The 24,928-nt window shown below is 45.8% G+C and overlaps 1 protein-coding gene across 2 annotated transcripts in view; it reads right to left on the bottom strand.

Annotated features, from left to right (window-relative positions):
* The window catches only part of LOC126424930 (protein PALS1), a 795,237-nt gene that overhangs the window by 182,191 nt on the left and 588,118 nt on the right, over positions 1 to 24,928 (bottom strand). For both annotated transcript variants that reach the window (XM_050087777.1, XM_050087776.1), the window contains exon 4: positions 2,014 to 2,295. In XM_050087777.1, coding sequence (XP_049943734.1) covers positions 2,014 to 2,295 — 282 coding nt within the window. The remainder of the gene's footprint in view (positions 1 to 2,013; positions 2,296 to 24,928) is intronic.

A 24,928-nucleotide genomic window follows, 5' to 3' on the forward strand; every position in this document is an offset into this window, starting at 1 on the left:
GAAGTGTTCTCTGAACATCCCTTGGCTATCTGGGTGGGTCACTACCCACTGCAACCCACTACCATCAAAATTTCAGCTTCATATTATCATTAACTGAAGACGTATATCAATAAAATCGCTAAAAATCCTTTTTTAAAATATTAAGTATTAGATGTGAAAAGTAGTAGGTGACACAGCTCTTTGTTACCATATTCGTATTCAACACAGCATAATGCACAAAAATAAGTGACTTTCAATGAAAAACTGTTATCTTGGGTCTCTCTTATAAAGGAGCAAACAACTTCACCAACTTTGGACGAGTTTGCTTTGTCGACAAGTCGTCCAAATCAATTTAAGCCGGTACAGTATTCCACAGTGCAGCCATTCGAACGAAACATACACCAGTTGGCTGCTTTAAGACAAACGTATCTGTCACGCAATTCAAATCGACACCTGACGTGCGTTACTGCCCAAAATAAAGAAATCAGTCTTCAGTGGTTGCGCTCAGCCGCAATATTTTCACCTCTCTCTCGAATTGTCTTCTAATGTAGACTAATTTGTCGTCAGCTTTGCTCCTGTTCATGCCTATATACCAGAAAAGCAATATTTATTGCAGAAATTTTAGTTTGGAACAAAAAATGGATCATGTCTCATCCTTTGTTGTTGTTACTACCACTTACCCTCTTGCCATCTGCTTTCATTCCTTAATTTCCCCAGTTCCTTATACTGTTTCTCAGTTTCGTCCCCATACCTTAATACTTTCTGTACTTCTACCTTTTTCTTGAGCCTCCAACTCCTACATCTTCTTCCGATGACACACAGTTTCCTCAACTACTACTGTCTTTCCTGTAACTGCATTTCGTCATACCTCCCAACCTACCCTGAATCTATTTTCTCTGTCTTTCCCACTTCCTTCCACAGTCTCTCTCCTACAATTTGTTTTCACCTAGTTTGTTTCTTATTTTTGCTCTTCTGTTCATCATATTTTTTCTTCTTTGGTACCACCGTCCCTCCCTTCTTCCTTCCTCTTCTCCTGGCACTTACCTTGCTTCCTTTCGATCTTCACAGATTTCTTGTTTCCTTTTCTTCCCCTCCTACGTATCTTACTTTCAATATTTGTCTTTCCGTTCTCGCTACCACTCCATAACCTCTCTCTCTTCACTTTCTCCTGCATCCTTTCATAACCCATCCCATTATTGTTTTTGCATCCTCATACTATCTTTGATACTTTTGCACCTTCCTTCTCCATACCTCTCCTACTATCTCTCTTACTTCTGCTCCTATCTTCCTTCGTTCTGTCCTCTTCCTCCTCCTGTCTTTATACCCTTCCACGTTACCAGCTCACCCTGTTACTTTATTCGTAGCTCACACTTACCCTTATTTTTTATTCCTTCTTTTCTTCTTTGCAGTACTCCCTTATGAGGTCAATGTAAATTTTAAATGTCATTTTCTGTACTTCTCTGATTGGTTGGGTTGTTTTCGAGGTCCGTTAGCGACCCTCAACCGCTTTGCAATGCAAAACAACCTAACAGACTGTTTAAAAAAGTAATGCTAATGGTGCCCGCTCCGTTGGCCGTGCGGTATAACGCATGGCTTTAAGGACGGGAAGGAGCGCCTGGACCCCAGCACGAATCCGCCCGGCGGACTTGTGTGGAGGTCCGGTGAACCACCCAGTCTGTGGATGGTTTTTAGGCGGTTTTCCATCTGCCTCGGCGAATGCGCGCTGGTTCCCCTCATTCCGCCTCAGTTACACTACGTCGGCGATTGCTGCGCAAACAAGTTCTCCACGTACGCGTACACCACCATTACTCTGCCAGCAAACATAGGGGTTACACTCGTCTGGTGTGAGACGTTCCCTTGGGGGTCGACCGGGGGCCGAACCGCACAATAACCCTGGATTCGGTGTGGGGGCGGCGGAGGGGTGAAGTGGACTGCGGCTGCGGCGGGGACGGAGCCTCTCCGTCGTTTCTAGGTCCCCGGTTCACGTACAATACAATACAACGCTAGTGGTAGGCTAGGGTAGGGTAGACCCACCTGGTACTTGCGGATGCTGTCCAGCTGCTGACGGGTAGGCGTGGTGCCGGGCGCGGGCGACACGGCGGGGGCGGCGTCCTGGGCGGCGGGGGCGGCGGAAGAGGCGGCGGCCGCGGCGGCGGCGGCGAGCGGCGACCTGGCGGGCAGCTGCGGGGGCGGCGCGCGGTTGACCAGCCGGCCGTCCTGCTCGATGCGCAGGTGGTCGCGCGGGGGCGGCACCGGCTTGGGGGGCGACGCCGGCGTCGAGTAGCCGCCGGACGCGCTGCCGTTGGGCGCGCCGCCCTGCCAGCAAACGCAGCGGGTGAAGCTCCCTGCCCGCCTGTAGGCGACTGCAGCACGTCTGACTCGTGTCTTGTGTAGCAATTTAGACTCGGAAATAGAACTGCGGCATTCAATTTGAGAGACCACACTCATCGTTTAGGTGGATATTTTAGATGTGAGAGCAACACTATGGCATTTCGTCATGTAGAGGTCTCTCTCTCTCTCTCTCTCTCTCTCTCTCTCTCTCTCTCTCTCTCTCTCTCTCTCTCTCTCTCTCTCTCTCTCTCTCTCTCACACACACACACACACACACACACACACACACACACACACACACACACACCCCTCATGTATATATATAAACAACAATACCGGCCATTAAAATTGCTACACCAAGAAGAAATGCAGATGATAAACGGGTATTCATTGGCCAAATATATAGTACTGGAACTGACATCTGATTACATTTTCACGCAATTTGGATGCGTAGATCCTGAGAAATCAGTACCCGGAACAACCACCTCTGACCGTCATAACGGCCTTGATACGCCTGGGCATTGAGTCAAACAGAGCTTGGATGGCACGTACAGGTGCAGCTGCCCATGCAGCTTCAACACGATAACACAGTTCATCGAGAGTAGTGACTGGCGTATTGTGACGAGCCAGTTGCTCGGCCACCATTGACCAGCCGTTTTCAATTGGTGAGACATCTGGAGAATGTGCCGACTAGGGCAGCATTCGAACATTTTCTGTATCCAGAAAGGCCCGTACAGGACCTGCAACATGCGGCTGTGCGTTATTCTGCTGAAATATAGGGTTTCGCAGGGATCGAATGAAGGGTAAAGCCACGGGTCGTAACACATCTGAAATGTAACGTCCACTGTTCAATGTGCCAACAGTGCGAACAAGAGGTGACCGAGACGTGTTACCAATGGCACCCCATACCATCACGTCGGGTGATACACCAGTATGGCGATGACGAATACACGCTTCCATCGTGCGTTCACCGCGATGTCGCCAAACACGGATGCCACCATCATGATGCTGTAAATAGAACCTGGATTCATCCGAAAAAATGACGTTTTGGCATTCGTGCACCCAGGTTAGTCGTCGAGTACACCATCGCAGGCGCTCCTGTCTGTGATGCAGCGTCAAGGGTAACCGCAGCCATGGCCTCCGAGCTGATAGTCCATGCTGCTGCAAAAGTCGTCGAACTGTTCGTGCAGATGGTTATCGTCTTGCAAACGTCCCCATCTGTTGACTCAGGGATCGAGACGTGGCTGCACGATCCGTTACAGCCGTGCGGATAAGATGCCTGTCATCTCGACTGCTGGTGATACGAGGCCGTTGGGATCCAGCACGGCGTTCCGTATTTCCCTCCTGAAGCCACCAATTCCATATTCTGCTAACAGTCATTGGATCTCGACCAACGCGAGCAGCAGTGTCGCGATACGATAAACCGCAATCATGACAGGCTACAATCCCACCTTTATCAAAGTCGGAAACGTGATGGTACGCATTTCTCCTCCTTACACGAGGCATCACAACAACGTTTCGCCAGGCAACGCCGGTCAACTGATGTTTGTGTATGAGAAATCGGTTGGAAACCTTCCTCATGTCAGCACATTGTAGGTGTCGCCACCGTCGCCAACTTTGTGTGAATGCTCTGAAAAGCTAATCATTCGCATATCACAGCATCTTCTTCCTGTCGGTTAAATTTCGCGTCTGTAGCACGTCATCTTCATGGTGTAGCAGTTTTAATGGTCAGTAAGTTACCGTTATGAATGTGGACGCACTCACCGACTGTGATATGACTCCTTTTATTTTTGGTTTAATTAAGCAAATCTAGTTTTCGGGTGGTGGCTAGCCATTATCAATGTACTGTATCATTGTGTCAATGCATGTCCTAGTACGTAGGTCCCCTGTTCGGACTTTTGTCACAGTTCAAGACAACTGTAGAATAAAGGTAGGCTTGGTGGATAACACGACGGTTGAGAGAGAGAGAGAGAGAGAGAGAGAGAGAGAGAGAGAGAGAGAGAGATTCAGTCGTTTCCTAACATTGCAACGAGTTCGTTTTCTGCATTGTACAGTGAAAGAACATAACAACAATAGTGTATTTAAGGGAAACCACATAGTAACTGTTGTAGTTTGTAGATTATTTATGAAATAGGGATGCCGTTCAGATTTACCACAGAGGAATACGCCGATATGGTGTTTTTTTTATGACAAATGTGATGGTAGTGCTACGGCTGCAGATAACTATCGCGTACGTTATAGAAGTAGTTAATAAATTAAAAATTTTACGAAATTACTTCTTTGCTTCTCTGGATGTTCTGGAAAACTACTACAGATACACGCCTGGGACGTGTTTTATTAGATTCACCGGATCGAAAACAACAAAATAAATGGAAATCGTGCTTTACTTAACCTTGTACAGTTTTCCGATGGCTTCATACTAACGAAGTTGTTAAATTTCTGCAAAATCTTTTATTAACCGTAACACTCTAACTAAACATTTGCGGACATATGTTTGAACTTTTTTCTTTAGCTTTACTTGTAGGATGACATAGTAAAATATCAGCATATATATATATATATATATATATATATATATATATATATATATATACGGCAACGAAGTTTATGCATAAAGGACGCGAGTGTGACATTCTTGAGTACCGCTCGAGCATTTGGGATCCCTAACAGATCGGACTGAAGAAAGACACTGCAGCATTTCAGAGGCGAGCTGCTACATGTGTTACCGGTAGGTTCGAATAATACGCTAGTATTGTGGAGATGACTCGGGAGCTCAAATGGGAATCCCTCGAGGGAAGACGACGCTCTTCTCGAGGAACAATTTGAAAAAAATTCAGAAAATCGAGAAAATCGTTATTTCAAACTGACTGAAGAATGGTTCTACTGCCGCCAACGCAGATTTCACGTAAGGACCACGACTGCAAGATAGGATAAGAAGACTTATGGTTCGTACGGAGACATATGACTAGTCGCTTTTCCCCTCGCTCCATTTCAGTGTGGAACAGGAGATAAAATGACTAGCAGTGGCACGGGACATCCTTCGCAACGCACTGTACGGCGGCTTGGGGAGTATCTAAGTAGATGTAGATACTGGGAAGATTGTCCCACGAAAAATCACAGTGGGACTGACTGGAAACTTCGGAGCAACGGAAAAGTCTGCCAGAATGTGGAGATGATCACTCAGACCACGAGGGAAAGCAGACCGATATTTATTGGACACCTGTACAGAACAAACCAAAAACAGACCAACCAACCCTAACACCTGATTACCTCTGGAACAAGGAGACAACTACGACGTACATTGAAGGAGGTCGGAAAGACTTTCACAAGTCCAACACCACGGAAACTCAACGTTAGAACTGGGCGTGATTCGAAATACCGGGTGGCTATCACTAAACTTTCCGTTTTTAAGACCTTGTAATACGGTGGTTACACCAAACTTGGTGGCATTAATTTCCAGAGTATGGGGTGCATGATTTCCATGCTTCCAAAGCGCCACCGTCCGGTTCCAACTATGGCCACCAGGTGCCATGGTCAGTCATCGTGATCCGTAGTCTCACACACCTGACCAGTCGCAGTGCACTTGTTGACGTGTCAACATGAGCTTGGACAAAAGAAGCAGGGCATTATTGGTGGAGCTCTGTTATCAAAACGACAGCAATGCTGCAGCCGCACTTCGACAATATCGCCCTGCTGAAGGGATTACGGAAGGTTCCTCTTTCTCCACCTGCTGTGCGGACCACGGTGAAGAAGTTCTAATCGATTGGGTATCGCTCCGGAAGAGGCCGACGACCGGTTGCACCACAGGTGGTTCATGAAGTCGCTGTAGCTATGGCGGACAACGCTGCGCACAGTTCCCGATCGCCGGGCAGTGCGCGTGCTGCGTCACGACAGTTGAACACCAGTGGTCCACTGTACGGAAGGTGCTTCGAACCATTCTCAAATGGTATCCGTACAATGTCCGTATCATACAGCATCTTGCACCACAGGACACACAACGACGTCGCTCTCCACTTTTTCGCTGGCCCTGGACCATCCTATTGTCAGACGAAGCCCTTCTTTTTTGACGGATGAGGTGAACACACAGAATTGCCGAGTGTGGGGATCTGCACCTCCAATCACTGTGCATGAAGTTCCTCTGTATGGTGAACCTGGCACCGTATGGTGTGGCTTAATGGCTACGTTCATCATTGACCCATTCCTTTTTTTGAGCAGGTCGCCGCTCAAGGATCAAAGATGTGCAATGTGACTTGGGCGGTGTTACTGCGATATGCTTCGCCAGCATGTCATACCCGCCCTACAGGAGGGAGACGCATTGAACTCAACAGTTTTCATGCAAGATGTGGCCCCACCGCACATCGCTCGTCAAGTTCAGCTGCTTCTCCGAAACACATCTGGAAACGATCGAATTATCAACCGATCGCTTCCAAATGGTTGGCCGGCACAATCACCTGATCTCACTCCCTGTGATTTATGGTTGTGGGGCTACCTGAAGGACAGTGTTTACCAGGGGAACACACACGCGCCAATCTGAAGCGCAGCACATCAAGAGGGGTAGCCAGCATACCTACGGACATGCTTCGTAATGCTGTGCAGAATCCAATCCTGCGCTTTGACGCTCTTCTGGGCACCAGTGAGCGCCATATTGAGTCCCTTCGGTAACAGGAATGGTACGATGTACCGTAGCAGCACACGAAAAGTATTTCAGCGGAACTGGTTCTACATTATTTCTCTTCCCCATGTCGTTGACATTAATGCTGCCAATTTTGATTCTCTTAAAGTTTCCATGTTATAACGTGTTAAATAGGGAAGTTTATGTATTTTGACAGATAGACGTGGAAATATTTAATGATGCCTTACACCAAGCACGCTACAGAGATCGAACTATGGACATCCACAAGTGCTCCTTGAACTGTAAGTTATGTCAACAGTAGTATCCCGGCATTTTGATAAACAATGCAGACATTTTAGACGTGAAAATATTTAATTTTTGGCGGTCGGTTGTGCCCTGCACCAGCGAGGTACATAAATCGAACTATGCTCTCTGACAAATACAGCTTAACCTGTAAATTAAGGAAGTACTCGTATTTTTTCGCGTGGAAATAATATACGCCATTATCTTGGTGTACTCTGATAAACAGTCAGGTACTTTTCAACGTCACATGAAATTTTGATTATTCAGATACGTTTCTACACGGCTTAGAAGGATGCTCAGGTGTTACATTGATTTCCTTTCAACGGCTGGTAGGATAGTGGGATGTGGTTCACTCTTTGATTTTAATGGCTGGTAAAATACTGGGTTGTGATGACTCAGCATCTCGCCCTGTATGACCTTGAGCTTACAGCCTGAGGTCAAACTGTGTTAGAATTGCCACATGGTTCCTACTTCTTTCTCATGAGGCGGGTGAGCGCTGCAGCAAAGCCACACAGAGGTGTATGTCAGCTCAAAAACTGGCGATAGATAAATGATAAAAAAACGGTGAAAAATGAAACGTGAATACAAAAGTAAGTAACAATGTACCTGGTGGTAAAAAACGTACGAATGACATTTTATATCACCAAATTTATTGTTGAGCAATTGTCTATTTTAAAATGCATACAGAAACGAAACGTAACCAGAGTTTTCATATTTACTGCAAATGGACGGGGCAACAAAAGGAACAGCATAGCAACCGACTGGAGGAGTATTAGAAGCAGAGCAAACAAAGGACAAAGAAGACAAAGTGTAGCTGTTGCGTGATTATGAGTGGTCTACTGTATGAATATCAAGAGCTCAGATGGAAACCCAGTTCTAAGCAAAGAAGGGCAAGCAGAAAGGTGGAAGGAGTATATAGAGGGTCTATACAAGGGCGATGTACTTGAGGACAATATTATGGAAATGGAAGAGAATGTAGATGGACATGAAATGGGAGATACGATACTGCGTGAAGAGTTTGATAGAGCACTGAAAGACCTGAGTCGAAACAAGGCCCCAGGAGTTGACAAAATTCCATCAGAACTACTGACGGCCTTGGGAGAGCCAGTCCTGACAAAACTCTACCATCTGGTGACCAAGATGTATGAGACAGGCAAAATATCCTCAGACTTCAAGAAGAATATTATAATTCCAATCCCAAACAAAGCAGGTGCTGAAGATGTGAAAATTACCGAACAATCAGTTTAATAAGTCACGGATGCAAAATACTAACGCGATTTGTTTACAGACTAATGGAAAAACTGGTAGAAGCCGAGCTCGGGGAAGATCAGTTTGGATTCTGTAGAAATATAGGAACACGTGAGGCAATACTGACCCTACGACTTATCTTAGAAGCTAGATTAACGAAAGGCAAACCTACGCTTCTAGCATTTATAGACTTAGAGAAAGCTTTTGACAATGTTGACTAGAATACTCTGATTCAAATTGTGAAGGTGGCAGGGGTAAAATACAGGGAACCAAAGGCTATTTACAATTTGTACAGAAAGCAGATGGCAGTTATAAGACTCGAGGGGCATGAAAGGAAACCAGTGGTTGAGAAGGGAGAGAGACAGGGTTGTAGCCTCTCCCCGATGTTATTCAATCTGTATATTGAGCAAGCAGTAAAGGAAACAAAAGAAAAATTCGGAGTAGGTATTAAAATCCACGGACAAGAAATAAAAACTTTGAGGTTCGCCGATCACATTGTAATTCTATCAGAGACAGCAAAGGACTTGGAAGAGCAGTTGAACGGAATGGACAGTGTCTTGAAAGGAGGATATAAGATGAACATCAACAAAAGCAAAACGAGGATAATGGGATGTAGTCGAATTAAGTCGGGTCATGCTGACGGAATTAGATTAGGAAATGAGACACATAAAGTAGTAAAGGAGTTTTGCTATTTGGGGAGCAAAATAACTGATGATGGTCGAAGTAGAGAGGATATAAAATGTAGACTGGCAATGGCAAGGAAAGCGTTTCTGAAGAAGAGAAATTTGTCAACATCGGGTGTAGATTTAAGTGTCAGGAAGTCGTTTCTGAAAGTATTTGTATGGAGTGTAGCCATGTATGGAAGTGAAACATGGACGATAAATAGTTTGGACAAGAAGAGAATAGAAGCTTCCGATATGTGGTGCTACAGAAGAATGCTGAAGATTAGATGGGTAGATCATATAACTAATGAGGAGGTATTGAATAGGATTGGGGAGAAGAGAAGTTTGTGGCACAACTTGACTAGAAGAAGGGATCGGTTGGTAGAACATGTCCTGAGGCATCAAGGGATCACCAATTTAGCATCGGAGTGCAGCGTGGAGCGTAAAAATCATAGAGGGAGACCAAGAGATGAATACACTAAGCAGATTCAGAAGGATGTAGGCTGCAGTAGGTACTGGGAGATGAAGCAGCTTGCACAGGATATAGCTGGAGAGCTGCATCAGACCAGTCTGAGGAGTGAAGACAACAACAACAACAACAACAACAACAACGCGACGATAAAAAAGGAAGCGTTGTACACGTTACGCCTATCGAAGTACGGACGAGGAGGCTGAAACGTCGGAATTGTCGAACTGTGCAGAGCAGCGGGGGGAGAGGGGGTGCGATCAGTGTGGGGCCACCGTCCTGGGAGGTCGCCGGTCGAACCCGAGTGGGGCCGAGGCGCGGTGCCGTTAGGCTGCCCTGCGGCCGCGGCAGGAGGCAACGGGAAGGAAGCTCTCCATCACGGCGGTGTCTGCTGGCCGGGCCTCGCGCTACGCGTCCGACCAGCAGATGGAGCAGCCGCCGCCTCCTGCTTCTGCTGCTGCTGCGAGGGTCGTCGCCCGCCGGAAGAGAGAGAGGTCCAAGCGCTATGGCAGGCCACAGCGAGTGGTGAAGGTGGTGGCGGGCGGCCGCTCTCCTCCCGACACGGAGTTCGGGGATAAGCGGGACCCACTGTATGTCCATCCGTCTCGCCTCTACAGAATCCACCACAACACTGCCACTTTCGGGACGTCCTGAACGACCGCATCTACTTTGACTACCCTACATACAGATAATAATTAGACTGGCCACTTACGTAGCTGGTTCAGCTGAATCGAGAACTTCCCTCCTATGCTTTAGTACTCTGAAAACAGAATTAAGTAACCTGCCGCTTAACTTAAGAGACCACTGTATTAATTTGATATTCCCCAGACATTCATTACGCGAGACGTGGAAACTCTTGTTCCGCGTGCTGCTGCGGAAGTGTCAGTCCTAGAGTAAATGTTTTAGTTATATAGGGAGTAGGCAATGTTCTGCACCATCTGGTACTTGGCGGGGTGGTCCATATCGATTTAATCGAGTTAATAACGAGCATAAAAACCGATTCAGGGATTAGTGAACACAAGGTCGTCGTAGCGAAATTGAATATTGTAATCCCCAAATCCTCGAAAAATAAGGGAAAAATATACCTACTCAAAATACCAGATAAAAATTCACTTGACGCCTTCCTCAGAGACAATCTCCACTCATTCCAAGTTATCACGTGTAGACCAGATGTGGCTTAAACTCAAAGAAATAGTATCGGCAGCAATTGAGAGATTTATACCAAATAAATTAACAAACCACGGAGCTGATGCTTATTGGTACACAAAACGGGTTAGAACACTGTTGCAGAAACAATGAAGAAAACATGACAAATTTAAACAGACGCAAAATCCCCAAGATTGGTGATCTTTTACAGAAGCTCGAAATTTATCGCGGGCCTCAATGTGAGATGCTTATAACAGTTGCCACAACGAAACTTTGTCTCGAAACCTGGCAGGAAATCCAAAGAGATTCTGGTCGTATGTGAAATATGTTAGCGGCAAGAAACAATCAATGCCTTCTCTGCGCAATAGCAATGGAGAAATAATCGAAGAGAGTGCTGCCAGAGCAGAGTTACTAAACACAGCTTTCCGAATTGCCTTCACAAAAGAAAACGAAGCAAATATTACAGAATTCGAATCGAAAACAGCTGCCAACATCAGTAACGAAGAAGTAAATATCCTCGGTGTAGTGAAGCAACTTAAATAACTTAATTAAAGCAAGTCTTTCAGTCCAGACTGTATACCAATTAGGTTCGTTTCGGAGTATGCTGATGCATTAGCTCCATGCTTAACAATCATATACAACCGTTCGCTCGACCAAAGATACGTACCCAAAGACTGGAAAGTTGCACAGGTCACACCAATATTCAAGAAAGCTAGTAGGAGTAATCCACTAAATTACAGGCCCATATCGTTAACGTCGATGTGCGGCTGGATTTTAGAACATATATTATGTTCGAACATTATGAATTACCTCGAGGGAAACGCTCTATTGACACACAGTCAACATGGGTTTAGAAAACGTCGTTCCTGTGAAACACAACTAGCTCTTTATTCACATGAAGTGCTGAGTGCTATTGACAAGAGATTTCAGATCGATTCCGGATTTCTCGATTTCCGGAAGGCTTTTGACACTGTACCACACAAGCGCCTTGTAGTGAAATTGCTTGCTTATGGAATATCGTCTCAGTTATGTGACTGGATTTGTGATTTCCTGTCAGAGAGGTCACAGTTCTTAGTAATTGACGGAAAGTCATCGAGTAAAATAGAAGTGATTTCAGGCGTTCCCCAAGGTAGTGTTAAAGGCCCTTTGCTGTTCCTTATCTATATAAACGATTTGGGAGACAATCTGAGCAGCCGTCTTCGGTTGTTTGCAGATGACGCTGTCGTTTATCGACTAATAGAGTCATCAGAAGATCAAAACAAACTGCAAAACGATTTAGAAAAAATACCTGAATGGTGCGAAAAGTGGCAGTTGACCCTAAATAACGAAAAGTGTGAGGTCATCCACATGAGTGCTAAAAGGAATTCGTTAAATTTCGGTTACGCGATAAATCAGTCTAATCTAAAATCCGTAAATTCAACTAAATACCTAGGTATTACAATTATGAACAACTTAAATTGGAAAGAACACATAGAAAATTTTGCGGGGAGGTCTAACAAAAGGCTGCGTTTTGTTGGCAGGTCACTTAGAAAATGTAACAGATCTATTAAGGAGACTGCCTACACTATGCTTGTCCGTCCTCTTTTAGAATACTGCTGCGCGGTGTGGGATGCTTACCAGGTAGAAATGACGGAGTAGATCGAAAAAGTTCAATGAAAGGCAGCACGTTTTGTATTATCACGAAATATGGAAGAAAGCGTCACAGAAATGATACAGGATTTGGTGTGGACATCATTAAAGCAAAGGCGTTTTTCTTTGCGACGGAATCTTCTCTCGAAATTCCAATCCTCCGAATGCGAAAATATTTTGTTGACACCGACCTACATAAGGAGGAACGATCACCACGGTAAAATGACGGACAGCACAGCTCGTACGGAAAGATACAGGTGTTCGTTCTTTCCGCGTGCTATGCGAGACTGGAATAATAGACAATTGTGAAGGTGGTTCGATGAACCCTCTGCCAGGCACTTAAATGTGATTTTCGGAGTATCCACGTAGATGTAGAAGTAGATTCGACCGTGGCTAAGATAATCTTCGATCGGTGAGTGACAGGATGTTAACACCGTTGGTGAAACAGAGAGTCCGTCTTGCGTGGTCTAGTAGAGTTCTCCCACGCTCTCAGGAAAGCAGACAAGGAGGCGAGTAGTGAGTGTGTGTGTGTGGGAGGGGGGAGGAGGGGGGAGATGGAGGGAGAGGGATTGTAGTACGGAGAGAGAGATGTGGGAGGCAGAGAGACAGCAAGGAGGGGAGGGAGCAGAGAGGGAGAGAGAGAGAGAGAGAGAGAGAGAGAGAGAGAGAGAGAGAGAGGATGATGGAGGGAGAGAGATTGTGGGAGGGGGACAGCAAGGAGGGAGGGGGTGGGAGGGAGGGAGAGAGAGAGAGAGAGAGAGAGCGACGTAGTTTGCGACTCAGTGTGAACTGCGGGGTAGGTTGGTTGGTCGCAGGCGACTGATTCCGCATCGCTGAAGAAGGCAGGAAGACATGTAGAAGTAGGCGGATATGTTAACTCGGGTGTGGCGTCATGGGAGCAGTGGTTGCTGTTCCTTGGACGGGAGCGTTACATCTACGTCGATACTCCGCAAGCCACCGTACGGTGCGTGGCGGCGGGTACGCTGTACTATTCCTCTCCTGTTCCACTCGCAGCGAGGGAAAAACGACAGCATATACGCCTCCGTGTGAGCCCTGATTTCTCGCACTTTATCCTCGTGGTCCTTAGGCGCAGTGTATGTTGACGGCAGTCAGCTTAAAATGCTGGTTCTCTAAATTTTCTCAATAGTGTTCTTCGAAAAGAACGACGACTTCCCTCCAGAGATTCCCATTTGAGTTTCCGAATCATCTCGGTAACACGTGTTGTTAGAAGCTAGTAGTAACGAATCTAGCGGCCCGCCTCTTAATTGCTTCGATGTCTTCTTTCATACCGACCTGGTGCGGATCTCAAATACTGGAGCAGTACTCAGGCGTAAGTCGCACGGCCGTCCTATATTTCGACTTATTTACAGACGAGCCACACTTTATCAAAATTCTCCCAATAAGCCGAAGTTGAAGATTCGCTTTGCTTACCACAGTTCTCTCACGCTCGTTCCACCTCATATCGCTTTGCAGCGTTACGCCCAGATATTTAAACAACTTGACTGTGTCAAGCTGGGCATTGGTAATACTGTATCCGAAAATTACAACTTTGTTCTTACTACTCATCCGCATTAACCTACATTTTTTCCACCTATAGAGCTATCTGGCGTTCATCACACCAACTGGAAATTTTGTCTAAGTCGTGTTGTACCTTCCTACAGTCACTCAACTTCGACACCTTACCACACACCACGGCATCATCCGCCGACTGCTCTCCACCCTGTCCGCCAAATCAGTTATGTACACAGAGAACAGCAGCAGTCCTGGACCACTCTGGACGACAACCTTGTCTGTTATTTAACCAGTCTTCCAGCCTCACACACTTGTGAAGCCGGCCGGAGTGGCCGTGCGGTTCTAGGCGCTACAGTCTGGAGCCGAGCGACCGCTACGGTCGCAGTTTCGAATCCTGCCTCGGGCATGGATGTGTGTGATGTCCTTAGGTTAGTTAGGTTTAAGTAGTTCTAAGTTCTAGGGGACTGATGACCGCAGAAGTTAAGTCACATAGTGCTGAGAGCCATTTGAATCATTTTTGAACACCTGTGAACTTATTCCGTAAATGCTCGTACCTTCGATAAAACTGCGTACAATGGGAGACTGTGGCAAATGCTTTCCGGAAATCTAGAGATATGGAATCTACCTGTTGTCCTTCGTCCATTATTCTCAGAGTATCATGTGAGAAAAGGGCAAGCTGAGTTTCGCACGGGCCATGCTTTCTAAAACCACGCTGATTCGTGGACAGTAGCTTCTCAGTGTCAAGAAGATTTATTACGTAGTAGCGCAGTTCTGTCTCTCTACCCATAACGACGGAGGCTGACATGAAAGCCATGCGTGGCGTTGTTTTCACAGCAGCCGACTCCGGTCGCATTGCTTTCCAATTTTAGTGCATTTATGACAGTTTCAACGTCAGTAGCAACGAGCGCTAACTGTCTAACCACGAATTACTGACTGGAGTTGTCAAAAGTATAAGGTTGCATAAAAAAATACTTGTTTAAATATCTCATTGATACTAGTGTCCACAGCGTTATCTCTACGAAACATTACATGACTGACTCTCATCGTACTATGAACTGCGGAAAACCGTGTTTCGATATCTAGAACCGTTCACGATATAAAGTCGGTGTTACGTGACTCAACCTGTATAACCCAGATTCAGGTATGAGGGCTATTCGGAAGTAAGATCCACCACTGTGAAAATAAAAAACGTTTTATTTCGAACAGTTAGCTACTCTCTTCAGCTACTTCTCTACATAGTCGCCGCTCCAACTTAAAAAATGTTCAAATGCGTGTGAAATCTTATGGGACTTAACTGCTAAGGTCATCAGTCCCTAAGCTTACACACTACTTAACCTAAATTATCCTAAGGACAAACACACGCCGCGCGGCATTAGCCGAGCGGTCTGGGCCGCTGCAGTCATGGACTGTGAGGCTGGTCCCGGCGGATGTTCGAGTCCTCCCTCGGGCGTGTGTGTGTGTGTGTGTGTGTGTGTGTGTGTGTGTGTGTGTGTGTGTGTGTGTGTGTGTGTGTGTGTGTGTGTGTGTGTTTGTGTGTGTGTGTGCTTGTCCTTTGGATAATTTAGGTTACGTAGTGTGTAAGCTTAGGGACTGATGACCTTAGCAGTTAAGTTCCATAAGATTTCACACACAGATGAACATTTTTTTTTGACAAACACACACACCCATGCCCGAGGGAGGACTCGAACCTCCGCCGGGACCAGCCGCACAGTCCATGACTGCAGCGCCCTAGACCACTCTGCTAATCCCGCGCGGCGCTCCAACTTAAGACATTTGTCTTAGCGTTCTACCAACTTCCCATCGCCGTCGTCATAGACGGCAGCCGCCGGTGCCTCCCGCCAATTCTCTACGCTGGCCTCCAGTTCGTCGTCTGTGCCAAAATGTTGTCTCCATAGCTAGCGGCTCACATGAGAAGAGATGAAACTCAGGGAGAGTCAATTACACGCTCTGCTGCGGGCGATCAAACACTTACCATCGAAATCGCTTCAGGAGCATCTTCATTGCCCCTGCAGAATGCGGCCGAGAATTGTCGTGAAGAAGCAAACGCGTGGCAGTTACGTTATGTGGGCTGCATGACAACCGGCGAATTCTCTCACCACGCCCTCATACTTGGAGGGGGGGCTTTACATTCTAGTCATCTTTACGCGCTCACTGTGGGCTCAGAACTGAAAGGAGTGGAGTGATGCGATCGACGGGCACACTGCAGGCACTGCCCAACACGTGTGTCCAAAAAATGGCTCAAATGGCTCTGAGCACTATGGGACTTAGCTTCTGAAGTCATCAGTCCCCTAAAACTTAGAACTACTTAAACCTAACTAAGCTAAGGACATCACACACGCCCATGCCCGAGGCAGGATTCGAACCTGCGACCGTTGCGGTCGCACGGTTCCAAACTGTAGCGCCTAGAACCGCTCGGCCACTCCGGCCGGCACGAGTGTGCAAAGTTTCATCAGATTGTCACTACGCTTTTCCATTTCGCACCTGATCGGACCTTAATTTCCGAACAGCCCTCTTACTTTGGACGTCCCTTAAGCCGTCGGCACACGGACCGTGCTGTCGAACGTTAATGTTAAGCGTGCCGAGTTCAACGGGCGGCTGAACGCTCAGGAACGATGCGACTCGTGCACACGGTACGTGCGCCCCAACGTGGTATACGCGATCGCAGCGCACTCCAGCGGCAGTTGAGGAATGTTTCTAGTTCGTAAATCACACTGTTTACTCAACGGGCGCGCGTAAAATTCCTACGTTAGCTCTATTAAAACGCACATTTCCTCCATCGTCCATGAAAAGAAATGTAGCATGTCCAATCAATAAGGACACAGGCTTATAAAAGTTCCATTACAAACAGTGTTGTACAATTTGTAATACTTCTCCGCATAAGATAAACATGATTTCATCATTCTCACATTTTAGTAAAACCTCAAGGTCAGTCTTACTTGATCACTGTTCCTACCCAGTAGCAGAATCTTTGCAACATGTGAATTACGAAGCGTAAAAGAAGAAGGAGCAAAATATCTTTATACAAGTAGCGCAAGCTGTCCTGTAGATTAAGCCAATCGGACAAAGTCACCCCTCAAAAAAAAGTTGAACTTATATTTACACAACATCAAATATTATAGTATATATTTATATTAAACAAATAATAAAGTATCAGAAGCTAATAAAAACGCGAAAGTTAGGAAAAAAATTGGAAATATCAAGACGGGAACCACCGCCCAACTACTAACGCAATACTGGGCAGTAACGCTACTTATTACGTTTTTTTTCCTTTATTAAAACAATCATATATGTACATACGCTAAATCAACCCCACATGATTTGCGTACGTTCATATTATGTTACCCCTTGCTGAAAACCGTAATCGTAGATATGTTACTAATTGAAATTTAATTATAACAAATTGTACCAAGAACAACGCGTTTTGGGTGGATCTTCAGTGTGTCGCTGCCTTCAAATAGCCTACTCTCATAATATGCAAGTTACAATAATTTTTTTGCCACGAATATGTTTCTCATTATTTTATTGGATCGAATCACACAACTAACAACGGGTTTTCCAGTGATTCTGAATTTGCTGGTGCTCAGAAACGGCATATATACATATAGGCTTGAATTGAATGCCAATACATCGCCTAACAACTCTGTACTGAAGGGGAACGGCGTGCTTGTGACGTAGGTGGCGTTGTGCCATCTCATTGGTCAACGCTCCTGACATGCCAGATATTGCTCTGCACGTTCGGAAAGACTCCCGAACGTGCTATGCCACGCTATGACGTCAGAAACTCGGCATTCTCAACGCTCAACGTTCGGATGCACGATCCGTGTGCCGACGGCTTAAAAGAGTTGGCGTGAACAATTTTGAGGCGGAAGGTGCAAAAGGTCTACTTCTTGGAGATGATGAAGACGATTCTGAAAGTAAATGCCAGAGTATTTCTGGACAGCGTGTACTCGGCTGGAGACTGGCATGGCACCAACGAGAGAGCGCCTCCAGGGCCAGGGCAGAATGTGGGACGGGATCGTGTGCTGCGGTGTTGTGTCCTGTGGCGCGGTCGTAAAGCAGAAGAAACTGGACCCGCCGCCGCCACGCGGCCGCATTCTGGGGGCGGCAGCCCTCGTCCCGAGGGGGGGGCGTGGTTCGTTACGGCCGCTGGCGAAAGCCAAGCCGGCCCGGCCCGTGTGGGGTGGGTGGTCGCTCGTTAGCCACACTGCCTGCTGCCGCCGTCCGACGCCTCCGCAGCAGGGAGGGATCTCCAGTGGTTCCGGCAGGGCACAGTGGCGAAGCTACGGGGAACTGCCGACAAGTCTCAGTTATCGCTGTAAGGTGTCTGGTCTATTTTTGACATTTTTTTCCCTTTATTCAATTTCGATTCCCCCGGAAGCGGGCGGCCTGGCAGCAGATTATTACGCTGCTCTGCAGCCTACAGACTTTTTAAAACGTAAGAAAAGAAACAATAAAAAGGCGATAAAACGGTGACAAATTGTAAAACGGCGGAAAAATAGGGGAAAGTTGAAACATAAAGCAAAGGGTTGCAATGCTAAAATAAACAGGAATCAGACAAGTGACATAGTAGACAGACAATTAAAAAAAACATGGCGACAGTCCGGTTTCTGTTCCCAAGGGATATAAAAATCACACCCAGCGACAATATGATGTCCGTTCACAACACTTCCGAGAGGACACACAACACTGAACACTCATTGTAAACACTGCACAAAAAAGTCGGCACAAAGATGACACACCCTAGCCAAGGGCAGATGGGGGGGGGGGGGGGGACCTGGACGGATGAGAGGGAAAACATGGAGGGAGGAGAGGAAAAACGAAAGGGGGGGGGAACCAAAGGAGGGAGAGGACTCATAAGGGGAGGGAAGACGAGAGAGGGAATGGGAAAAGGCAGAGGAGGAAAATACAAAAGGACTCGCGGGAGAGAAGGGGGGCAGAGAGAGGGTAGGTGGGAAAAAAAGAGGATGGAAGGGGCGGAGAGGGTGCCCGGGAAAAGGACGGAGGAAAGGAGGGGGGGGGGAGTGAGGATCAGAGTTGGTAGGAGGGATAAATGGAGGGAGAGAGGGCATCATCCGGGAGGGGGAGTTGATGGAAGCCACCTTGGGAAAGGAGATGGTGTAGAGATGGAGGGTAGGAAGGACATTGACATTCGATGTGCCATACTTCGTATTTATACACTGGACAGTTTTCAAACTGTACTCCTAAATAGTCGGTATGCGAAGCCACAGATTTTCTCAGTATGGGCACTGGGATCTTTGACACAGTAGCATTGCCCTTTCCAGCAGCATCCGGTGAGAAGAAAGCGAGTGTCTCTCTCAAATTCTGAAGCTGGCGTGGGTAAAATACAGGGAGCGAAAGGCTATTTACAATTTGTACAGAAACCAGATGGCAGTTATAAGAGTCGAGGGGCACGAAAGGGAAGCAGTGGTTGGGAAGGGAGTGAGACAGCGATGTCGCCTCTCCCCGATGCTATTCAATCTGTATATTGAGCAAGCAGTGAAGGAAACAAAAGAAAAGTTCGGAGTAGGTATTAAAATCCATGGAGAAGAAATAAAAACTTTGAGGTTCGCCGATGACATTGTAATTCTGTCAGATACAGCAAAGGACTTGGAAGAGCAGTTGAACGGAATGGACAGTGTTTTGAAAGGAGGGTATAAGTCGAACGTCAACAAAAGCAAAACGAGGATAATGGAATGTAGTCGAATTAAATCGGGTGATGCTGAGGGAATTAGATTAGGAAATGAGACACATAAAGTAGTAAAGGAGTTTTGCTATTTGGGGAGCAAAATAACTGATGATGGTCGAAGTAGAGAGGATATAAAATGTAGACCGGCAATGGCAAGGAAAGCGTTTCTGAAGAAGAGAAATTTGTTAACATCGAGTATTGATTTAAGTGTCAGGAAGGCGTTTCTGAAAGTATTTGTATGGAGTGTAGCCATGTATGGAAGTGAAACGTGGACGATAAATAGTTTGGACAAGAAGAGAATAGAAGCTTTCGATATGTGGTGCTACAGAAGAATGGTGAAGTTTAGATGGGTAGATCACATAACTAATGAGGAGGTACTGAATAGAATTGGGGAGACGAGGAGTTTGTGGCACAACTTGACTAGAAGAAGGGACCGGTTGGTAGGACATGTTCTGCGGCATCAAGGGATCACAAATTTATCATTGGAGGGCAGCGTGGAGGGTAAAAATCGTAGAGGGAGACCACGAGATGAATACACTAAGCAGATTCAGAAGGATGTAGGCTGCAGTAGGTACTGGGAGCTGAAGAAGCTTGCACAGGATAGAGTAGCATGGAGAGCTGCATCAAACCAGTCTTAGAACTGAACACCACAACAACAACATGGAAAACCATATATAATGATTACAAATTACTACACATCAACATTTAAGCACATCTCTCCAGCATAAAATACCACGAATAACAGCAGCTACAGACGGTGTAACAACAGCAACTGTCTGTAGTTCCGCATCACAGTCACAGTATGGTGATGAAGATTCGGCCCACTTGTAGAGAGTGTCTGCACGTCGTCCGTGGCCCGTTCGTTTGCGGTTCAGGATAGTCCAAGTTGCCCGAGGCTGGATGAATCCAGGGGCTTTGTTCTGGATGCAGGGCAGCTTCAGCCATTGTGGGGAACAGTCTTGTTGCCAGCAACGTTTCCATTCATCGATGCTATTGAATTCAGTTTCTGCGAGAGTCCTGGCTGTGATGAGAGTGGGACGCCTTGGTCTTAGTCTTTTTCGCTCCGCAGGAAATACGTCGGTGTTATTAGCAATGTTCTGGTATTCACGCAATGGCGCTCTCTTCTGTCTGGTTTCAGCAGGTGGAATGTGGCCCAAGATATGTAGCCAGTATGTAAGAGTAAATCGTATTGACCCCCGTTAAGTTGTAGGGCTATCTTTTTCACGTGTAGACTGTTAGGCCAGACAGGAGCACAGTACTCTGCAGTTGAGTATAAGAAATGCAGAGGGTGTTGAATTTTGGGAAAATGGTTTGGTAAGGGTTAATTTGAGAAGTAATTCTGCAGTAAGAATGCTGACAGAAAAGTACTGGAAACATGGAAGAAATCTTTTTATCATATTTGTGGACATTGAAAAACCGTATGACCGTGTTCCTCGAAACAAGACATGGGAATGTTTGAAGACCTAAAGGTGTCAAAGTACCTAACTGGTCAAGTCAAGATGGTATACCAAAAGTGTTACAGCTGTGTCCAGATAGGCAACGGACCATCAAAGTGGTTTGAAACCTAGAGAGGTATCCAACAAGGAAGTGCCCTATCTCTACTCCTGTTTGTGAGAGTAATGGACAAGAGCATAAAATCTGTCAAGAAAATAGACACCGAATCATATGCCGTGGGTTTTGCTGATGATTTGATAGTATGGGGAGAGAGAGAAGATGAAGCACAGAAGAAAATTGATTACTAGAACATGCCTTCAAAAAATTCGTACTAAAACTAAGTAAAAGAAAGACAGTAGAAATGACCATCGAGAGGCAAGGAACAACCTCAAATATATTTCTGTTTCCCGTTTCAAGCACCTAGGAAGCATGACCTCTAAAGACGCCACCATCAAGCGGGAAACACTCAGCAGGTTACATAAAGCGTCCATCTTTTGCAGTCAAATCAGAAATCTTCTCTGGGACGATAAAATGCCACACAAAGCCAAAAATGCCACACCTATTTCGTACCAATCCAACTTATGATTTAGGGTGGTGTACCCTACTAAACAAAGACCTCATCAGAATTCAGGCAACAGAAATGAGATTTGTTAAAACTGTGAACTAAACAACTAGAAAGGACAAAATCAGGTATGAAGTGAATAGAAAAGCAACTGGTATTGAGGTTCGTGTTACCAGTGTCGTAAAGAAACGCCGGCGTCAGTGGTATGGGTACATAATCTGAATGATGAGCGAAAGACCTGCCAAAAGGTATGTCAACCTGAACCTCGTAGGAAGAAGATTACGGGGAAGACCAGGAAAACGCTGGACAGAGACTGTAAGATCAGATGTGGAGGAGAAAGGACACAAATGGGAAGATTTCCTGGAACAGAAGATGTATAAGACAGGAGGAGATAGCGAACGCTTGTACTCCACACCAAGGAAACTGGAGTTGGAAAACGACGATGAAAAAAGATTAATTTGAGAAGTGATGGTTTTCAGGTAATGTTATTGCTGCATTGCTTGCCTGTAATAATTAATTTCATGGCAAAGCTATATTTTTAGTGAGAAGCAATTTTTGAAAGATAATTGTAACAGCCTGAGAATGAGTTTCATTATTCACAACACAGTTTCGGAACGCTAGTCTCTTTTCAATCATTCAGTACAAGCACTATGTTCCACAGACTCATCACGAAAATTTTTTGTAAAAATGTGTATTGCCCTACGCCAAACACAGTGGTTAAAACTGAAGCTTGATCTTCTTAGAGTAGTTGCACCTCAGTGTATTCCACCAAACAAGGCTTTCCTTCCTTTTAGTTAGTTAGGTGCTGTTCCGCAGGTTTCTTTTCTTTTTCTTTTTTACATTCATCACTTTGAGCAACTACCGAGTCTCCCTTGCCACGAGTAAACTATGAAAGTTGGTTAAAGCCAGCTACATCACAGTCATGTCAATAGGATCGTTCACAGTTAAAATTTTCATTTCAAAATTACTGTAAGGTTCATATTAGGTGAAGTTTAGTTTAAATTACATTTCTTTGTCAGAGTGTGTCATTCTTACAGAACTGCGGGACATATTCGTGTATCACTTAGCGTTTAGAATATTACTTAGTCACTCAGAATCACGGCGTATTTTTCGAGACATTTTTGGTTATTTATTCTTTCAGAACACGTTCTGTACTCGCATGAAGCATTATTATTCCGTTAGCTTTGGGTGTTGGAACTGCAAGTCACGTGCGATAACGCCTCACATTGCTGTACTGTCATCTGGACAGCAGAATACAGGGCTTGACAGAACAGCTTATTTAATACACTGTTTTACGTTTTCTGGTTATTTTGGTAAAAGTTAATTCAAATGCAGTTGTCCAGTTCCAGACAGTTTTGGCGACTGTTCCTATTAGATAGCGTTACACATGTGCATCACTTTAATTGTTCAGGTAACAACACAAGACACACAAAAGATTAAAGATACGAAACCAGTCCAGTACAGTTATATTTAACAAGATTCAGCTTACTAATTATTATTATCCATCACCTCTAAAAACAGAGTTACGTTATGGGTGGCCGATTAATTCCAATTACTCGAAATTATTCTGACAATGGATTACGGATGTCCTGACTTTTTTTCATAATTAATTTACATAATCGAGCATGCTTATCATTAATTGTGAGGGGCTGTCAAATGAAAATAAGACCGGCCGGGGGGGGGGGGGAGGGGAAGGGGGGAGAATATGTTTTCGTATTTCGAAAGTGATCGCCATAAGTGTTAATACATTTTCCCCCTCTGATACATCGGTCAATGTCCTCACGGAAAAAATTATACGGTTGCCGATGGAACCACAGTTGTACCCAGGAGAACACCTCTGAGTCCGAAGCAAATCAACAGCCAAAAATGTCTTTCTTCAGAGCTCCAAAAACGTGGATATCGCATGGAAAGAAAGGGGAGGGAGGCAGAAAGAGGGAGGGAGGGAGGCAGGAAGAGGGAGGGAGGCAGGAAGAGGGAGGGAGGGAGGCAGGAAGAGGGAGGGAGGCAGGAAGAGGGAGGGAGGCAGGAAGAGGGAGGGAGGGAGGGAGGGAGGGAGGGGAGAGAGGGGTATGGAGAATGTGTGAGGTCTTCACAGCGAACCTTTTGTGGGCGTCAGCAAACCGTTCAAAAGATCACAGGTGGTGAGCGACCAAGAGAGAGTTGAGTGCTGCGAATGACTTCTCTCCATCATCTCTTGGCCTCCCTCCACATCACCTTCACACACACACACACACACACACACACACACACACACAGAGAGAGAGAGAGAGAGAGAGAGAGAGAGAGAGAGAGAGAGAGAGACGTGACAGAAACTTCCTGTCAGACCAACGCTGTGCGTCGAGCCGGAGACTCGAACCAGGAACCCTAACAATCGCCGACAGTGCTCTTACCGGCTAAACGACCCACACCTTGGACTTCTGCCAGTACCTCATTTTCAATCTTCCAAACTTCACGAAAATTCAGCTGCAATCCTTGCGACACTTCCACACCTCGAAGAGGAGATATTGCAGAGAAATACCTCTCACACAGCCTAGGTGACTTTTTTCCGAAATGAAGTATCTGTGTAGCGGAGGGTGTGAGCCGATTTGAAACTTCCTGGTCTCTGGTTCGAGTCCCCCTTCGTCAAACGCTTTCAATCTGACATTAAGTTGCAAATCAGCGCGCACTTTTTTACAGAGGGAAAATTCACCCTGGAAACTCGTATTTCCCAATGTTCTTTTTTTTTCATTCTGTATTTTCCTCCGTCACTTTTAACTGTACGCTGCATGCATTTCGAAAGCGAGCTCCTTCCTTTGCCTGACTCACGTCTTGCTTTTGTGCGTGGAGTCGGTGGTGCATGCGAGTCTTGTTATGATACATTTGATTGTGTTTCCATTAATTTTCTCTTAAAAGGTCAGTGCTTCATTTCGAGAACTTAAATCTGCTGCAATTATCTGACGCGTTATAATGTAGAAATTAATTCTAATTCTGGAAACATAGGTCCTAGTAAGAAACCGTGCGGAACGCATCAGGATGTAAGGATTGTTATGGGGAAGGTGAACAGTCGACTTCGGTTTATTAGGAGAATTTTAGGAAAGAGTGGTTCATGCGTAAAGGAGACCGCATGTAGGACGCCGGTGCGACCTATTCTTAAGTACTACTCGAGTGTTTGGGAACCGCAGGAGTTCAGAGGTTGCTACATTTGGTACCGGTAGTTAGGACCACACGCAAGTATTACGGGGACGCTTCTGGAACTCAAATGCCAGTCCCTGGAGGGAGGGCGGCGTACTTTACGAAGAGCACTACTGAGAAAATTTAGAGAACTGCCATTTGAGACTGACTGCGGAACGATTCTACTGCCGCCAAAGACTCTACTGCC

The sequence above is a fragment of the Schistocerca serialis genome, chromosome 10 (genome assembly GCF_023864345.2).
Source record: "Schistocerca serialis cubense isolate TAMUIC-IGC-003099 chromosome 10, iqSchSeri2.2, whole genome shotgun sequence".
In the NCBI taxonomy this organism is placed as follows: Eukaryota; Metazoa; Arthropoda; class Insecta; order Orthoptera; family Acrididae; genus Schistocerca; species Schistocerca serialis.